At 42.2% G+C, this 20,411-nt stretch overlaps 1 protein-coding gene across 1 annotated transcript; it reads right to left on the reverse strand.

The window, feature by feature from the left end:
* Positions 1–480: 480 nt before the first annotated feature.
* Positions 481–16,374, reverse strand: LOC309337245 (natural cytotoxicity triggering receptor 3-like). The gene is made up of 4 exons (XM_081854006.1): positions 16,209–16,374; positions 4,684–5,037; positions 3,004–3,126; positions 481–1,862 (listed from the first exon to the last, which is right to left on the reverse strand). Exons 1-4 carry the CDS (start codon positions 16,258–16,260, stop codon positions 1,801–1,803), a joined length of 591 nt encoding a protein of 196 aa, XP_081710132.1. The 5' UTR covers positions 16,261–16,374; the 3' UTR covers positions 481–1,800.
* Positions 16,375–20,411: the final 4,037 nt, after the last annotated feature.

The raw sequence follows: 20,411 nt of genomic DNA on the forward strand, positions 1-20,411 counted from the left end.
TTTTTAAGCAGATCTTTTGCAGTTAGGAAAGATGTAGGAAATGCACAAAAAGTGCAGGATGAATGGCTGAGTCAATGGGAAGATATATAAACACATATCCCGCAAGCAAATCAGGACAGATGCTCAACATATAACCTCCCCATGAACATTCAGTAGGAGTCTAACCTGTTAGAATTCCTGCTCCCTGATTGCAGTCATGGGATTTTTGCCTATCACATGACGGTGTGTGTTTTGACGCCACAGAGTGGGAAGTGATGGAGATGGGATGTTTGTGTTGCTGTGTTCCGTGAAGTGGGACTATTGTCCTTTGTTCTTTTTCTCTTTGCTGTCTGATGCTAGAGAGAGAGGGAGCCATGTTGCAGTGCTCCGTGTGTGTTTATATGTAAATAAAGTAGATTAGCCAAAATGCTGAGTTGCTGAGGTCTGTCACGCAAGGTGCGCAAACTCTGCGGATCCCTAAGTGTGCCGGTGCCGGTCGCTGTGATGGTCGGGCTGAAGAAAGCTTTTGAAGCTGCCGAATGATCCACCAGGAGGGAGGGAACATGCTAGTCGGGCATGTGTCTCTGCCAGGGTCCTACCCAAGTGTAGGCTGAACTCAAATAACTCAGGATGAAAGTGGAATAAGCATGTCATCTGGAGGGGCCCTAAGGAACCTTGCAGTGAATGGCCTGCCTTTAAGAAAAAACAACCATAGCTACTGAGCAGGAAGCAACTGCAGTTGTGAGGGGCCGTCAGCAAAGTGCCCCTTTCTTCCATCACCTCCCCCCAGTGGCAACTCCAGGCAGCTAAAAGCCACCATTTTAAACTTCCCACAGTGCTTTGTCATCACTCGGGGCATTGTGACATTGGGAAACGTCAATGACAGGCTCCATTAAGGGGCAGGGCCTTACCTTTCTGAGCCCTCAGATTCAACTGTATTCCCCCCCCCCCCCGAGGTTTCCCAAAATTTTGTTGAGGACAGTGGAATCAAATAAAATCTCAATCCACTCTATGGAGAACCTTGCAGGGCTTGTCATCTCTATTGCTAACATAATTTCTTAGAACAATTATGTCGTGTTTGTTTGTTTATTCATGGTGTTTACATCCCACCCTTCAACAATCACATGCACGCACATGACAAATTTGTGCTATCAGTAGAGATGGCTGAGTGTTCTGAAGATCTCCTCAGATTTGCTCAGGATTTTTCCAGGGCATGGGTTGGGGGGGGAGGGGGAGAAACTCAGGAAAAATCTGGTCCAGTTGGAAGACTCAGATAGGTGTTCTCTGTACCCCTAAAGAGCACAGCCTTTACCAAAGGTGTCATGGGCTTTGAAGACACTCGAACTCAGGATAAAAGGGAGAAACGTGCTAAGAGGAAGACATGCTTGGCAAATCCACACTGTGATCATCTCCCGCCCAGAAACCAATGTCCCCACTGTGGAAGGACGTGTGGATCCAGAATTGGCCACCACAGTCACTTACGGACTCATTGTTAAAACTCATTGTTCATGGAAGACAATTTTACTCAGTTACGAGTGATCGCCAAAGAAGAAGAATGTCGGATCCTTAGCAGGAATTGTCAGTATTGTCTATTAGGTTGGGACATCCAAGGATAGTCTAGCAATACAATTACTGAAACTATAACATCAAATTCAGCCTGTATTAGGTTTGCTCAGTAGCAGAGGAGTCTACAGAAGGGTTAATTCTGCTCTGTTGATGAAGGTCCTCAGATTATAAAGGGGAGGACGAGTTCTACTGGATTGAAGGGGGAAAGGAATAGAGAATGGGTCATGGGTTTTGTAGCTGCCTCTGCTGCTGTTGTCAATTCCTGCTTGTTGCTTTATATTTGTTCTGTCTGCGGTGCAATGGCCTGTTTTGTGGAGCTAGAATAAGGAAGAAAAGAGGTAACTATTAGCAGACTGGTTTTCTAAGTGCGCAGCCTGACACAACCAAAACAACAACACCTGACACATGCGCAAGAAGGAAGTATCAAATTGAGGTGCATGAGAACTTCCCATTTGGCCTATGGGCCATTTTGGCCAAGCCACACCCATCTGCCCCACACAGCTGAAATCCAGGGGGGTGGAAATGGATGTTCCAGCGCACCAGAGATCCCACAGATTTGTTGCTGCCACCTACAACTCCCCACCGAGGCCTGCAGAGCAGTCCTCTCTCTCTCAGAGCTGCCCTGCCACCACCTGGCTTAGTTGTCTGGCCTGGCCTGAGTTAGTATGAATAGCCTTTTCTTGCCCATCTGGTTATGAAGCAGCACCACTCACCAGTGCCATCCCACCCATGAGACAAGGCGAGGGGACTGCCTCAGGCAGCAAGATCCACAGGGGCAGAAGATCCCAATGTAGATATTTATTGCCCTCTTGTTCCTAATGAAGGTCTTCAGTCAACCCTTCTTTCCTGACCAGGAGGGGCATGCAGTTTTGCAATTTTTTAAAACCCTAATTAAGCATTAGCCTTCCCCTGAATGGATTCAGAACTGAGACTGAGTAGGCTGGCTAGTGTTAGAATTCCTGCTCTATGATTGCAGTCATGGGATTGTTGTCTATCACATGACGGTGTATGTTTTCATTCCACAGAGTGGGAAGTGACGGAGACAGGATGTTTGTTACAGATAGGTAGCCGTGTTGGTCTGCCATAGTCAAAACAAAACAAATTCCTTCCAGTAGTACCTATAGAAGGGTCTGGAAACTTCTGTTTCAGTGTATCTGAAGAAGGATGTTTGTGTTACTGTGTTCCGTGAAGTGGGACTATTGTCCTTGGTTCTTTTTCTCTTTGCTGTCTGATGCTAGAGAGAGAGGGAGCCATGTTGCAGTGCTCCGTGTGTGTTTATATGTAAATAAAGTAGATTAGCCAAAATGCTGAGTTGCTGAGGTCTGTCACGCGCATGATGTGCAAACTCTGCGGATCCCTAAGTGTACTGGTATCGGTTGCCCCTTTCCCCTTCTGACTCTCTCTATGGTCCAGAAAATGCCAGCTTCTGCAGGGGGGGGGGGTCTGAGGGTTACTCACATCTCTTCCCATAATAAAGACGTGTCAACAAAGCAGTGGTTGTAATTCCAAAGGTACAGAGGACAGCACGCAGGAGAAGCCATATGAGGACCATGGTATCCTGTTGTGGTGCAGAATTAGACCCTGGAAGATTCCAAACACAGGAGAATGGGTTAAGACAGGGGAACACAAAGACATATAATCAAGACCATATAACACTGGTCCTGAAAGACCTACATTGACACCCAGTACGTTTCTGAGCACTATTCAAGGTGTTGGTGCTGACCTTTAAAGCCCTAAACAGCCTCTGCCGAGTATACCTGAAGGAGCATCTCCACCCCCATCGTTCAGCCTGGACACTGTGGTCTAGCTCTGAGGGCCTTCTGGTGGTTCCCTCATTGCGAGAAATGAGGTTACAGGGAACCAGACAGAGGGCCTTCTCGGTAGTGGCGCCCGCCCTGTGGAACGCCCTCCCACCAGATGTCAAGGAAATAAGCAACTATCTGACTTTTAGAAGACATTTGAAGGCAACACTGTTTAGGGAAGTTTTTAATGTGTGACATCTTAATGTATTTTTGGTCTTTGTAGAAGCCGCCCAGAGTGACTGTTTTGTTGTGTTTTTATTTATTTATTTTTGCAAAAATTTTATTAGTTTTTACAATATCAGCGACAAACAAAAACATAAAACAAACAAAACATAACAAACATAAATCATAACCTTATTGAAAATTAACATAAATACAATCCTAAGCCCATTAAGTATCTGGACGCTATTTCCAGTTATTTTAGCTTAACAAATTTAGCTAAATAATCATTAAATTTCTTCCATTCTTCGTGGTGTTCCTCCTCCTTCTGGTCGCTGACTCTTCCGGTTAGATCGGTTAGCTCCATAAAGTCCATCATCTTCATCTGCCAATCTTCTACTGTTGGTAATTCTTGAGTTTTCTACTTTCTGGCTAACAAAATATGAGCCGCAGTTGTGGCATACAAAAATAGATTAACATCTTTCTTGGGCAATTCTGAACCTGTTATTCCAAGAAGAAAGGCCTCTGGTTTCTTTATAAATATATATTTCAACATTTTTTTCAATTCATTATAAATCTTTTCCCAGAAGTCTTTCACCTTGGGGCAGGTCCACCACATATGAAAGAATGTTCCTTCCTTTTCTTTACATTTCCAACATGTATTATCACAATTATGATACATCTTTGCTAATTTTACAGGAGTCAAATACCATCTATACATCATCTTCATAATATTTTCCTTTAACAAAGTACATGCGGTGAACTTCACCCCTTTCTTCCACACTCTTTCCCAATCCTCAAACATTATATTATGTCCTAAATCTCTTGCCCAATCTATCATCACCGATTTAACTTACTCATCTTTCGTGTGCCACTCCAGCAAAAGCTTGTACATTTTAGATAAGTTTTTACCTTCAGTATCTAACAACTCCATCTCTGTTTTGTTGTGTTTTTAATATTCTGTTGGGAGTCATCCGGAATGGTGGGGAAACCCAGCCAGATGGGTGGCGTATAAATATTTTTATTATTATTCACTTTCACTGCCGGTTCTCAGAATTACAGACTACCAAAAGCTATTCAGGTCAGCTTGATCTGAGGCACCAGACTGGGAGCCTGAATTGGACAATACAATCCACCCATACAAAAGTCAGGCCTCCTAGATTTCCCATCAGCTTACCTTTCAGGTCTTCTCTAAGCACGTGAAGCTCAGTCCCGTCCCCCGAAGTCTCCTGGAATCCAGGGATCTTCACCACGCATCGATACACCCCTGAGTCATAATGTCTCAGATCCCGTATCTCTATGTCGGCTCTTCTCCCCAAGAGGAAGGCCTGCTCCGAGGTGGGACTCACCCTTCCCATGAATTCCCAGGTGGTCTTTCTGACCTCCACCCCTGGCTCCTTCACCCACCGGAAGCTCCCAACCTTGGGCTCTGAGGTGGAGTTGTAGGAACAGTGCAAGGTGACGGAACCGCCTTCCGTGCCTTCTGCTGAGCTGGGCTGGGAGACCATGAGGAGTTGTTGAGCCTGGGAAGCTAGAAGAACAAAGATGGAAGAGTCAGGGGGTAAGGCAGGTGTCCCACCCCACACAGCTCCAATGGCTGGACGGCAATTCTCATCGTCCCCAATCGTACGCCATGCTGGTCTTGGCTTACAGTCTCTCTGTGCAATCGTCTTTGTGCTTCTCCTCAGTCGTCTCCCTTCTGCCAAATTTTAGGTCAAAACAGCCTTGTATTTAATCACTCACCTGGTTACTAAAGGGACACAGAAATCTCCCTTTTACCGAGGGAGGGTGTTGGTTCATCTGGCTCAGCAGTATTTACAGCTGTTATGTACTGAGTTGAATAGGATCCAAAATGCAGCAGTCTGATTGGTCCTAGAACAATAGGATTCAGAATGCAGCAGCCTGATTGGTCCTAGAAAAATGCAGCAGTATGAGTGGTCCGCAGGAGCCACCCAATCCAGCTCCAGGTGGAAGTGAATCCACAACCTGATTGGCTTACAGTAGAATTCCGGAATTAGCCAATCACGTGCGACCCATTGTATAAATAATGTATATAAAGCAGATACTTTGGGGTAACTTTCATTCCTCCTCACCGCTATGAGCTGAATAAAGAGCATGAAATCCACTCTCGACTCCGAGTATATTTCAACAACTGTCCAGGCTTTCAGATTGGGGTCTCTACCAGACCTCTCTGAAGTTGCTGAGCATTGCACCCCGGCCAATCTGCCTGCAAAGCATGCATACACACACAACAACAACAACAACAACAACAACAAAAACAAAAACAACCATACACAATCCTAAGAGGCTGTTGGCCTTTCTTCCCTATTCTGGCTTCAGAGGAAGGCTTATCTTCTTATGGAGGTAGAAAATGAGTCTCTTAGCAGGGTAGTAAATATTTCTGCATGCTAGAAAGGTTTGTGGGCTTGTTTACAAGGCTGGATTGCCGGGCACTCAGGTTTCGTTCAGCCTTTCTGAGATTATTTACACAATGCTCTTTCAACAGGTTGAATGTGGCATACAAACATTGAGAATTATTATTATGGAGAATTATTTTTTTTCTAAAAAAAATCCAAGTAGGAATCTGGATTGAAATTTGAACTGTTGCTTTTCTGCATGCAATTCTTTCACCCTTTTTTTTTTTTTTTTTTGCATTTCATAATGGCGTTCGTTTTTATATATGCAATCGTTTTATATATGTTTTAATTGTATTGTGAAATCACTTAAAGATGCCTCATAGGAAGCAACTCATAAATTTAAAAACAACTGCAGTCGTACCTTTGTTTTCAAACAGCTTAGTTCTCAAACGTTTTGGCTCCTGAATGCCGCAAACCTAGAAGTGAGTGCTTGCTCCGGTTTGCGAACTGTTTTTAGAAGGTGAGCGTCCAATGGGGCTTATGGGGCTTCTGCAGCCAATCAGAAGCCACACTTTGGTTTCTGAACATTTTGGAAGTCGAATGGACTTCCGGAACGGATTCCGTTTGACTTCTAAGGTACGACTGTATAATGATAATAACTCCTCTTCTACAATGGGACTCCCCACCTCCCAGCGCATGCACCCCATGCCCTGCTAAAATCTTCAGAGTGTTGGACAGACCAGAACAGTACCCCTGAAACAGATTGAGGGATGCATGAGGGGAGGAAAGGGGGAGAATGTCCTGTTGCCCATGCAGAAATCCTTTCGCTGATGGAATGTCCTATTATTAGGAATCTGCGCGCTTTTACTGTTTCGTGCAGGATCACACATCCAGACTGGGTTTGTGTGGGATTCATTTTTTTGTGAAGGGGGATATTAGCAAGGCCACACACACACACACACACACACACACTCAAAACACATCCCATTCCGTTCCATGTAGCTGTTGCCGAATTTGGGTTTGTGGAAGTAGTTTGCAATCATGACATGAGGATGGCGCATGTGGGCAGGCTGTTGGACAATGTTATGTGAGGGGAAGTAGTCAACCAACTTCCTGTTTGACGGTAAAAAGGCAAACGTGCGTAAAGAAAGCAACCATGTGCAATCTATCCCTGCTTTTCTTTCCCTCTCTGTAGGTCTGTCTTTGGCTCATTTGGATCATTTTAGCCTTGAAAGGGGGTGCAGGAAATTTGGAAGGCCGGAAGCAGAACTGAATCCCATGCAGCAGCTTGTCTCAATAAAAGGAAGCCTTGGGAATGTATTGTGTGGGTATCGATTGAAGTGATAACCAGCTCTGTATTTTGTTATCTAACAGCTGAGTTTATCTCAGTGAAGACCTTACTTGGAAAATAAATACAACCCAGGTGGTTAAGAAAGCCCAACAGAGACTCCATCTCCTCAGAGTATTGCGGAAGAACGATGCCAATCAACGTTTGATGATCTCCTTCTACCGGTCAACAATAGAAAGTGTCCTTTCATACTGCATCACGGTGTGGTAAGCTGGTTTGACATCAACTGATAGGAAGTGCCTGCAGAGGGTGGTGAATACAGCACAATATATTATGGGCTGTCCCGTGAATCCGCTAGATGAAACAGCGGAAGAACATTGCCTCAGGAGAGCGAGGAAAATTCTCAGGGATGATTCACACCCTGGCCGGCACTTTCTTGATCTCGTGCCCTCAGGCAGAAGATATAAAAACATGATTAGTCCCACCAACAGGGTAAAGAACAGCTTCTATCCATGGGCTGTTAGGCTGCTGAATGAAAATATAACAACAGGGTTTGGTGGGTGAGCGTCAGTAAACGAGGGGAATTAAGAGAGCTGAGTGGGGGATGCTCATGTAATCTCACTGTAAACCATAGAGCCTAGGACTTGCTGATCAGAAGGTCAGTGGTTCGAATCCCCACAACGGGGCGAGCTCCCGTTATTCGGTCCCTGCTCCTGCCAACCTAGCAGTAGTGCAAGTAGATAAATAGGTACCGCTCTGGCGGGAAGGTAAACAGTGTTTCCGTGCGCTGCTCTGGTTTGCCAGAAGCGGCTTAGTCATGCTGGCCACATGACCCGGAAGCTGTATGCCGGCTCCCTCGACCAGTAAAGTGAGATGAGCGCCGCAACCCCAGAGTCAGCCATGACTGGACCTAATGGTCAGGGGTCCCTTTGCCTTTACCTTTACAAGTTGTACAAGTGACAATAAAGTATTTCAAATATAAAGATGTTTGACTGATTGGGGAGGCGATACCAGCTCCTAGCTACCACCAACCTGTTTTTGGTGTGGTGGAAGAGGAGGGATCAGGCCAGTGGTCCTTCAGTCCACCATTTTGTTCTCACAACGGCCACCCAAATCCCCTGGGAAGCGTGAAAGCAAGACCTGAGCACAAGAGCGCACTGCCCCCTTGAGTTTCCCAGCAAATGTCACTCAGAGGAATACTTCCTCCCATCAGAGCCTCGCTAGTCACCACAAACGACTAGTCTATTGGGCCACACAGCAGCTTTCATCTTAGACACCTTCCTGTTCTCCCCTCCCTCACGGTTATCTGTGGCTTAAATCCCTCACCGTAATTTAAGCCACCTATTTCAAATGGCCACACATCACGGGCTCACTTTTATTTTTGTTCTGAAACTATCCCTTGCTTCGCAGTTTTACAAGCCTGGCCGTGTGTTGTCGTGGACTTCTCTGTTCCGTACGTAATGGAAGTTCCCCTGCAGCACTAAATATATATATATGAGTTTGAGGAACTGTTAGGAACACAGGATGCTGCCTCAAGAGCTGCTTTTACTCTGACCTCATTTGTTTATTCATTTGGTAGAATCCAGATAGGGACTTCCTATTTAACAACAACTATTATTATTGTTGTTGTTGTTGTTGTTTAACAACAACTATTGTTGTTGTTGTTGTTGTTGTTGTTGTTGTTGTTGTTGTTGTTGTTATATCCCACTCATCTGACTGGGTTGCCCCAGCCACTCTGGGAGGCTTCCAAGATATATAAAAACACAATAAAATATTAAACATTTTTTTAAAAAAGCTTTCCCATACAAGGCTGCCTTCTGGTGTCTTCTAAAGGTTGTATAGTTATTCTTACAAAAGTCAGGTGCCTCTCTCTGCAAGATCCCATGGGGCTCTAAATCCCCTTTAAAAAAAATTTAAAAAACAGATTTTGATTTTGCTCCAGACTTTTAAAATGCAACGTTATTCGTTTTTATTAGGAATTATAGGTACCATAGAATCATAGAATCATAGAGTTGGAAGAGACCACAAGGGCCATGGAGTCCAACCCCCTGCCAAGCAGGAAACACCATCAGAGCACTCCTGACATATGGTTGTCAAGCCTCTGCTTAAAGACCTCCAAAGAAGGAGACTCCACCACACTCCTTGGCAGCAAATTCCACTGTCGAACAGCTCTTACTGTCAGGAAGTTCTACCAAGATTCCATAGGTTCAGAAAATACTTTTTATGTATGCGACAACTGCTGCATGGATGTTCTTAGCCCAGAGATGGGAAGAAGAAACAGTCCCGACCAGCTAAGAATGGCAAACCAAGTTGATGGACCATGCAGAAATGGCAAAATTAAGTGGAAAGTTCAGGAACCAAGAGGACACGAACTTTTAAAAAGAATGGGAAATTTTATAATTTATTTAGGAGACCATTGCGAGCAGATGAAAACAATAGCAGGACTTTAATCTCACTTGTAAGGTAACAAAGACTATGGATAACTCAGGTGGATTTTTTTTAAAAAAAAATGTGGATAAGAGATTGATAAGCAGTTGTAAATGTTGACATTTGGACCCATGGAGGGGAGATTCAGAGCAATCTCTTTGTTAAGTTGTGTCTTGAGATTCAGAGCAATCTCTTTGTTAAGTTGTGGGCGAACATATCAGACGACACAGCGATTCTTTCAAAGCAGCTCTTTATTTGTAAGCTGGAACAGAACTGAACTGAGGAGCTCAGTCAGCCTGCTTATATAGAGCTCCACTAGAATGCAACAGTAACCATATTCTGTAACTAGCCAATCACTGAACGTCACTTTTGATCCTTCATTTGCATACAAACTATCCAATCACTGAACATCGCTTTCGATCCTTCATTTGCATAACTATCTACAGTATCCCCCTGCTGGCCCAGGGTGAGAACTTCAGTACATAACACTCTTTATATGGATTTGTAATTGATTTTGTTATTAATTTATATTTTTTAAAATCAAATAAAATCTATTTTCAAAAAAAGGGGGGGGAAATGCATCATGATTCGGAACCACTTTTCAATGGTAGTTCTGCAAATACAGAACTCCAACTCCATCTTGCCATTTCATTCTGATCTTTACAGCTGCCTATACACCATACATTTAAAACACACCGTTTCCACCACCAAAGAATACCGGGAAATGTCGTTTACCCCACACAGAGCGACAATTCTCAGCATCCTATGTTTCCTTAACATGATTTTACTAATCTAGATTTCCAAGATAGCCTACAAAAAAGAGAACCATAAAACAAATATAAAACAGATCAAAAACATCAGAAACCAAAGCAATTATCGTAGCAACAGCAAAAAAATAATACAAAAAAGCAGTAGATATAAAATCAGTTAAAATCCTGGGCAATCTTTTTTTTTCTTTTCCTTTTTTTGGAAAATGTCTGAAACATGGTTCTCTGGGCAATCCAGGCAGGTGGAGCAGGCAGACAGCCGCCCTGGACACAGAATTGACCTGTGCCTCCATGGACAGCTGGGAGTCCAAAATGATGCCCAGGCTGCTCCCCCTGTTCCCCCCAAACATTTCTATCTTGTCAGGATTCAGGTTTAAATGTACTAGGGATGTCAGATACAGTGGTACCTCGGGTTAAGTACTTAATTCGTTCCGGAGGTCCATTCTTAACCTGAAACTGTTCTTAACCTGAAGCACCACTTTAGCTAATGGGGCCTCCCGCTGCCGCCACCGCGTGATTTCTGTTCTCATCCTGAAGCAAAGTTCTTCACCCGAGGTACTATTTCTGGGTTAGCGGTGTCTGTAACTTGAAGCGTCTGTAACCCGAGGTACCACTGTACACTAGGTTAAAAACACACCATCTCACAAACACACACACCGAGGTACCACTGTATTCACTCAACATCAGGACCACATTAACTTCATACAAAGGCAAGCAGGCATTTGGTGACACCAAATTTCAAAGCTGCATGTATCTATCAAAAATTAACGCAACTAGAAGCACCCTCGATAGAAGCACCTCAATAAATAGAAGCACCCTCAATAAAGGCACATTGGACAGCAACTGCTTGATGTGGATTATAATTTTTTTGCAGATATTTTGGCTAAAAGATTGAAAAAAGTATTAACAGAGGAGATACATAAAGACCAAGCTGGCTTTCTCCCGGGTAGACATTTGTCTGATAATACGAGGAATATAATTAACATTCTAGAAAAGCTTCAATTGAATATTAATACCAAAGCAGTTTTGATATTTGTTGACGCGGAGAAAGCCTTCAACAACATTTCTTGGAACTTCATGAAGAAAAAGTTGTATTATGAATCAGCAGCTTTTTGCTGGCTGAAAGAATGGCTGCTTCTTGAGAACACAGACATTTTAGACATAGAAGGTTTTGATAATGTTTTTGGGTGGCATGCATATCTATGGTATGGCAAGGTACAAAAAACTTTTAAATGCACATAAGGTACAAAAAACTTTTAAATGCACATAAGGCATTTAAAAACCATATTGTCAGAAAAGCACTGTTTAATGTCTGGATAAAATACAAAGACTTACTTGAAAATAAAACCCCTAGGTGGCTATCACCTATGGAAGCGAAGGCTCTGAAAAAAACTTAATATGGAGGCCAATTGGCCAAAATATTGGGAAATTCTGGAACAGAAGGGTGACAAACTGAAATTGCAGAGTTATGAGAAGCTTAAGGATAAGGTGCGAGACTGGCTTCATTATTTTCAAATAAGGGAGGCCTATAATTTGGATAAAAAAATTGACTTCCAGGTGGAAAAATCAAAATTAGAAACAGAATTGTTAGAACCCAAAGCCTAAGACAGAATGTATAACTTGCTGTTGAAATGGAATACTGAGGATGAAACGGTAAAATCTGCTATGATAAAATGGGCACAAGATATTGGACATAACATTATGTTTGCTGACTGGGAGCAGTTGTGGACCACAGGTATGAAATTTACGGCATGTAATCCCCTAAGAGAGAATATTATGAAAATGATGTACAGGTGGTACATGACCCCAGTCAAGCTTGCAAAAATTTATCATTTGCCCGATAATAAATGTTGGAAATGTAAAGAAACTGAAGGTACATTCTTTCACCTTTGGTGGACGTGCCCAAGGATTAAGGCTTTCTGGGAGATGATCTATAATGAAATGAAAAAGGTATTTAAATATACTTTCCTGAAGAAACCAGAGGCCTTTCTCCTGGGCATGGTCGGCCAATTGGTGCCAAAGAAGGATAGAACTTTCTTTATGTACACTACAGCAGCAGCAAGAATACTCATCGCAAAGCATTGGAAGACACAAGACCTACCCACCTTGGAAGAATGGCAGATGCAAGTAATGGACTATATGGAAATGGCGGAAATGACTGGCAGAATCCGAGACCAGGGAGAAGAGTTGGTGGAAGAAGATTGGAAGAAATTTAAAATTTATTTACAGAAACATTGTAAAATTTTTGAATGTTGATGACGTTGAAATGAAATGAAGTGGTTCTAGTAATAAGGTAGAATAAGAATATGCAAGAATGGATTGATACTAGATGAAAATTTGAAGCTATAATATGTGAGGAAAAATAATTAAGGATAAATTAAGAGGATATGAATTTGCTGAACTCATTTTTAAATGGAATACAAAAAAGGGAGATGTGAGGAAGTCAGGAAAATAAGTTAATGAACGGTGAGAAATTAAAAAGAGGGACTTTTATTTTTTATTCTTTCTTTTTCTTTCTATGTTAAATTTAAATTTTTGTATTTTTGTATTTTTGTGTTTTTGTATTTTTCTTGTGTTTTTTGTTTATTGTCTTGTAACCTTTTTCTTGTTAAAAACTTAATAAAATATCATTTAAAAGAAAAACAGAAATTAACGCAACTGTTTGTGGTGTTTGGGTGCACACTCCATTGAATCTGGTGAAACTTATTCTATGATATTGCTTTTTTGTTGTTGTTGCAATTTTATTTTGGTATAGTTTTTATTTTAGTTTTTTATTTAGGTGCCAGCGTCGTCAACCACAGAATCCTTTCATCTCCCAACAAGACCTTTTTAAGTGGAGATCTTTATCCCAGTCTGCCTCTGTTTTCATATATGGAATTGTTTTAAAACGTTTTATATATGAAGCTATTTTTGACAATTTTTACACTTTTCTTGTTTCATTGTAACAGGTTGGTTTTTCCTGCTGTAACCTGCCAATGGGGTCTTACGGCACAGGGAGATAAGTAAGTTTTGCATAGACCATTTACCAATTATTTTTACAACAAATACCTAAGCAGCTTACAGCATAGGTTAAAACATCTCAATAAAAAAAACAACATGCATTTGTTTTCGCTCATTATTGACTTTCAGGAGTTGAGAAACATTCTTGCATTTAATGGTCAGCTGAGAGAATGCGACTGTTTTAAAGATGCTTTTAGACCTGTTTTAAGAACATTTCAAGAATGTTATAGATGCGTTTGCCACCCTGGGTTCCTTTGAGAGGAAAGGTGGAACGTGGGTGGGCTTGCTCTGGCAGGGTGGAAAGCTGTGCTACTATATTATGGGTTGCTGGTTCCCCCTCCTCCTCACTCCTGTGGAGGCTTTTTACAGTTTCACTGGTACCGTCAGAAGTAAGGAAGTGAAATCGACAAAGCTTTTTGCAGAAATAAACAAAAGACATAGAGGAAACGCAACAGCTATCTTCCTGGTAAATATTGCCCCAAACGGGGATAGGGAGCATGTAGCCCTCTAAATGTTGTATGGCCACAATTTCCATCCTCCTCATCGCCTGCCGACATGCCCGATATTCAGGTTTGAGGGGAACTGTAGTCCATTAACACCACACCAACAGGTCTGACTAGCAGAAGGATCTGAGAGAGGGATCTTTCCCAACTCAGTCTGGAGATGCCAGGGATTTAATCTGGGAGTATTGGGAAATAATTTATAATGAATTGAAAAAAATGTTTAAAAGTACTTTTCCAAAACAAAGAACCAGAATATTTTGTTGGGGATAATTCAGATGGAAATTCCCAGGTGTCAAAACAGGCTATTTATGTACTGCGGCCTGTGGTTCGTTAGCCCAAAAACGGAAAACGAGTGAGGTCCCGACTAAAGAAGAACAGCAACTTAAACTGATGGAATATGTGCAGCTTGTGAACCTGACATAAAGAATAAGAGAACAAGAAGAACATACGCTCAGAGAAGAACGGAAAACGTTTATTGAATAAATGGGGGGGGAACTGTGTATACTTGAAAACGTTGGCATTATTAAGATAAATTCAACAGTGTAAGCAAGTTTTGATGGATGTATTAATGGAATACTGAATGGTTTAGTTAATGTAAAATATGCAGGGGTTTGCGATATGCGATTGAACCATGGAAAGAGAGGAAGGGAAATCACTGACATTTTAAGGTTGTTTAATGAATATTTTAAATTGTGAAACAGAAAACTTAATAAAAATTATATACACACACACATAAATAATAGTAATCTGGGATGCTCAGTGTACATGTTTATCTCTAGCCCTTGCTGTCCAATGTGCCTTTATTGAGGGTGCATCTAGATTACCTGCTTATTGAGCATTAAGTCCTGATTTATTCGCAGGGAAGTTAGATAATAATCCCACATTTTCCCCATCACCTTCCCAAAGGTCCAGTTTTTGTGGGTGGGAGGGGAGTGGGTCTGTTGTGCACCCTCAAAATTTGCCAATATGTGATTGAAGCACCCCAAATCACCTGTATGGGCTGCCTCAGTGCGAGAGATGGGAACGAGGCTCATTCCATCATCTATGTGTATCTGAAGAAGTGTGCATGCACACGAAAGCTCATACCTAGAACTAACTTAGTTGGTCTTTAAGGTGCTACTGGAAGGAATTTTTTTATTTTGTTTTGACTATGGCAGACCAACACGGCTACCTATCTGTAACTCCATCATCTCCGCCAGACATCACCTGCCCCTGAACTGTTTCTGTGTTAGCTGGTTGTGATAAGAATTACTATTCTCCCCCTCTTCCCTCACCATCTCTTTTCCCTTGTGTGTTGCATTTTTGGGGACAAACGTCGGCTCTCTCGACCTGAAAACGAGATGAGCGCCGCAACCCCATAGTCGCCTTCAACTGGACTTAACCGTCCAGGGGGCCTTTACCTTTTTACCTTGCATTTTTTAGATTGTAAACCCAAGGGCAGGGACTGCCTTGTTTAACTGACTGTAGACTAAGTTTTAATTTATATATTTTTTTAACTGTTGCTATATCTGTATTGTCCCTGTTATACCTAACTGCAAATTCAAATGTATCCCTATCGTGTTTTATGACTTCCTTGATATTGTATGTGGGCTAGAACTGGTCTGTGACCGAAATAATAAAATTCATTCAACTGACTGTACGTAAGCCACTCTGGGGGCCTTTTAAGCCAAAGAGCAAGGTATAAATGCTCTAAATAACAACCCTCTTCCCTAAAATTCTGTAGATTCCAAAGCCTTATCAAGTCCCACTCCGCCCTGCCAAAACCAGGGTCTGCCCCCAGCCCCAGCTCCTCACCGATCGGCCCACACAATCCAGACCTCCGCCGGCCTCAGGTAGCCTGCAAGCTCCAGCAGAACAAAAACTTGAGAAATCAACTCAAACTATAAAAGAAAAGATAAAAAAAATTCCCAACCAGTGAACAGATGAATTATTCCTTCCCTGTTGCCAAATAAGCAGCGATCAGTCAGAGCCTGAGTACAAGCAAATTCCATCCACCAGATCTATTCCACAGTGCAAATTCTAGAGTTGCAGGCTTTGTTAAAACACACACACACAACCCTCTACTCTTGTGTCCAACAGCTGCCAGACATAAGGAAGGTAAGTAAGTGATGCTTTCCTCGTCATATTATATTATGTCAGGGGAGAAAAAAAATGCTTACCTAATTTCCATTTGTTATGCCTGCTGTTAAAGACACAGGAACAGAGCCAGCAAAAGACAGTGCGCACAATTACTATTTTTTTAAAAAGAATTGGCAACCCTAGAAATCTGTATCAGAACTGCCCTTCCTTGACTCTCCGGCCCCCTTGCCTAAAGCTTTTCCTTGTGAAGGTGAAACATCGAACACACCTGCCTTGGTTACCTGTGATCAGAGTCAACATCAAGTGAATTGCTTTCAGGTCCATGAGGCCCATCTGAGCAAAGCCGGTGGGTTGGTGGTAGTTGTGGAGAGAAATGAAATTCCTTTTGGGGAAGGCGATAAGAGATGGGGAAGTAGGGCAGTTTCTCTTGTCTCTGAAAGATGCTCGTTGCTAGTCACTCAGGCCCGGTTGAAAACAAGGCTTCCTGTTTGTGGGGCAGATGCGGAGAAACAGCTTGTAGGTTGTTGCGATGGGGTGAAGATAGGAGAGGAAAGGGGTCTGGTGGGGTAGCGCAGACACACACACTTGTTATCTTTCCATAGTCTTCAGCCATCCTGTCATACAACCTGTGTTGTGAAAGTGTGCAATTCTTAAGTTCTGGATCAGAGCCTATGCTTCAAGAGCCTTTGGGCGCTTCCTGGGGATAAGGATCTGTCCATTCTCTCAGTTTCTCCTCGGTCCAGTTTTAAATTTAATTCACATTTTGGCAGCAATTCGCAATCCCTCACCCACCTGCAAAAAAACCCATTACAAAACCTTCAGCATTTTGGTGCGAATTTCCCCTAGTAAGCACATTTTGTATGCGGTTTTGACTAATATACACATTTTTGCCAGCAATTTCTCCTAATACGGTGTGTTTTTATATGTTATTTCCACAATGTGTTCACTTTTAGGTGACCTTTAACTTAATATATGCATATTATTTTGCTCTCAAATCTTCCTTTATTTAATATGTGCATTTTTGTAAATACTGGACAACTGCATTGCAAAATTCGGATGTGTGGGAATTGCGATATTTGACTGTGTTTCAGTTATCACAACACTCAACGGCCCAATTCCTATATTGTTCGGAATGGATAAAATTGTATCTGCAGGAGACCCTCACCTGTTGGGAAAAGAGACAGGGAGGGAAGAGGGGGGGGGAAACAAACAGGCACCAATTCTTAAAATAGTAATTCTTATCACAACCAGCTGACACAGAAACAGTTCAGGGGCAGGAGATGGGTGACGGAGATGGTCTTTCAGCAAAACTGATGGAATGAGCCTCGTTCCCATCTCTCGCACTGAGGCAGTGATTTGGGGTGCTTCAATCACATATTGGCAAATATGACTAAACAATCATGGCTTCTAATGAGGATGTCCCAAAAGAGGTACCAATCTTACTAGTCACCTCTAATGACTAGCCCTTGAATCACACAGCAGCTTTCTTCATAAACATCCTCCCATCACCCATATACTAACTACAAAAGTCCATTTTTTAAAAAAAGATTTGTTGTGTTTTAATTATGCTGGCCACATGACCCGGAAGCTGTACGCCGGCTCCCTAGGCCAATAAAGCGAGATGAGCGCCGCAACCCCAGAGTCAGTCACTACTGGACCTAATGGTCAGGGGTCCCTTTACCTTTTTAATTCTGTTTCTAAACTTCATTTGTTACTTCCATGTTAGGTCAAACACAGGGATGGCAAGCTCAGTGAAGTATAGCTTTATTTGGTATTCATAACATTTGTGTTGAATTCTTTCTGTATCAGGTTGTTTTTTGTTGTAACATCTAATTCATTGTCTAGTCCCTTAAGAACACCACCCAGAGTGGCTGGCGCAACCCAGTCAGATAGGTGGGATACAAATATAATGATGATGATGTACTTTATTTTGTGAGGTAATGGTTCTGAGCCCCGGTGGGGGCTTTTTGGTACAGTGGTGCCTCGAAAGACGAAAAGAATCCATTCCGCGAGTCTCTTCGTCTAGCGGTTTTTTCGTCTTGCAAAGCAAGCCCATTAGCGGATTAGCGCTATTAGCGTCTTAGCGGCTTAGCGGATAAGCAGCTTAGGAAAAGGGGGGAAGGGGGGGAGTCGGAAAAACTCGCAAGACATTCTCGTCTTGCAAAGCAAGCCCATAGGGAAATTCGTCTTGCGAAGCACCTCCAAAACGGAAAACCCTTTCGTCTAGCGGGTTTTTCGTCTTGCGAGGCATTCGTCTTGCGGGGCACCACTGTACTTCTTTTCTCTCTTTTTTATTTATTTTATATTAATTCAGGGGTTTTTTAATGCCTTAAAATCACAAACTGCCACATTCTGCATTAATATTCTCCCCGGACATAAGAACAGATTAATTCCTTTATTCTTAGCAAGAATATTATTGGCACAATAAACAAGAAGAATTACTGACGAAAGAAGAATGGCAAATGAAATTAACGAACTATGGAGAATTAGATAAATTAACAGGAAGGATTCCAAACCTGCGGGACCAGAGATTCTTAGAAGACTGGAGTAAATATTTGAACTATCTGAGAAGCAATTGTAATAAACAGATTACCCTAGTAGAACTGCAAGAAGTTCTGTAAGGAGGAATATGTGACATATTGCAAGGAAGATTATGAAGAGAATTATTAGTTAATGATGATTAAAAGTAATAGAGAAATTAAGAAATGCAGATCAAGTGATAAAGAACGGAAAATCTTCAGAGGTTGTTGACAGAAGTCTAAAAGATTGTATAAGATAAGAAGTTATGTTAAAGGACTGTTGGAAATGATATGTTCAAAAAACCTAATAAAAATGTATATTTAAAAAAGTCCTTCATTCTTTGCAGCTGTTTTCTCCACCTTATATTCCACCAAAGCAAGAGTCTTAATTGGTTCAGGAGAGGCAGGCGGCATTTTGTAAGAATCAGAAATCGCACCTGAACACTCTTCAGTGGAACAGTTTTATCTTGATCTGATCTCTGATTGTTCTGCAACATGCAAGGCCACAAGAAGACTCTGAGACCACATTGCATCACAGCAGAGGGGAGGGGACTCTTGGGCTGTCAATTTTCACACGTGTGGGAAAGAGAGAGAGTAAATGGTGTGCAACGTCCATAATCCTGAGCGCTATACCAGAAAAGTCGGGGGGGGGGGGACATGTTGCTGGTTTTGCACAGTTTGAGCATGAAAAAGAAGTGGGAGGTTGATAGCATGCAATGGCAACAGCACGATAATTTCCACTCTGGGCAAGACCGACGACCCATCAAGTCCTGTAAAGTTGCCACTGCGAATGCTGTTACTTCTTACAGCCAACCTAGCACCCTCCAGATGTTTTAGACTACAGGTCCCTGGGGCTGATGGGAGTTGTAGTCAAAAACATCTGGAGGGCACCAGCTAGGCAAAGGCTGCCTAGAGATGCTAGGGCTGGAATCAGAGATCTTCTGAAAGCAAATCAAATGCTCTGCTACCAGGGATAATAATAATAATAATAATAATAATAATAATAATAATAATAATAATTATTTATACCCTGCCCTTCCCAGTTAAAAAACTGGGGTCAGGGCGGCTAACAACAAATTTAAAACACTTTAAAACACTTACCATAATTTTTGCTCTATAAGACTCACTTTTTCCCTCCTAAAAAGTAAGGGGAAATGTGTGTGCGTCTTATGGAGCGAATGCAGGCTGCACAGCTATCCCAGAAGCCAGAACAGCAAGAGGGATTGCTGCTTTCACTGCACAGCGATCTCTCTTGCTGTTCTGGCTTCTGAGATTCAGAATATATTTTTTTCTTGTTTTCCTCCTCCAAAAACTAGGTGCGTCTTGTGGTCTGGTGCGTCTTATAGAGCGAAAAATACGGTAGATTTACGACAGGATGTCTCCCATCCCTACTTGAAGATGCTGTGAACTGAACCTGGAATCTTCATAGGCTCTACCACTAGGGATGGACGAATCTGTCCATTTTCGTTCCCTCAGTTTGTCTTCATTCAATCATGCTTTCAGTTCTCCACATTTCTGCAGCATTTTTATTATTATTTTACTTTAATCCTCATGAAAATCCACCAGCGTTTTAGCACTGATTTCCTCCTGGCCAATATTTTTGCAATTAATTTCCCTGAAATGGAATGAATTCTGCATTTTTATTTGTTTCGTGGTCTTTTATCCTCACAACGACCCTGTGAAGCAGACCGTAGTGAAATCCGAGCAAAGCAACAAAAGGAACGGCATGAGCACATTCAAGACTAACAAGTTTATTCTGGTGTAAGCTTTGGGGGGGCTAAAGTCCATCAAATAAATCATTCTTCGCAATCCACGAAAGCATATGGAATACATTTGCTACATAGCCTCTGAAGCGTCACTTGACTATAGTTTCATTTCTGCTATAAGTCATGGATAGTTGGCGGCCCCCTTGATTGAAAGGACACCAGCATAATTTTCTCAACGCCACACAAGCAGCCAATAACA

The sequence above is a fragment of the Podarcis erhardii genome (genome assembly GCF_964252035.2).
Source record: "Podarcis erhardii genome assembly, chromosome: 2".
NCBI classification, from domain to species: Eukaryota; Metazoa; Chordata; class Lepidosauria; order Squamata; family Lacertidae; genus Podarcis; species Podarcis erhardii.

Coding starts and splice junctions, on each gene's coding strand:
- LOC309337245 (XM_081854006.1), bottom strand. CDS start 16,260: ATGGGCCTCATGGACCTGAAAGCAATTCACTTGATGTTGACTCTGATC. Junction 5,038..16,208: donor GATGTTGACTCTGATCACAG/GTAACCAAGGCA, acceptor TTGTTCTTCTAG/CTTCCCAGGCTCAACAACTC. Junction 1,863..3,003: donor TCTTTATTATGGGAAGAGAT/GTGAGTAACCCT, acceptor TCCTTATTCTAG/CTCCACAAAACAGGCCATTG.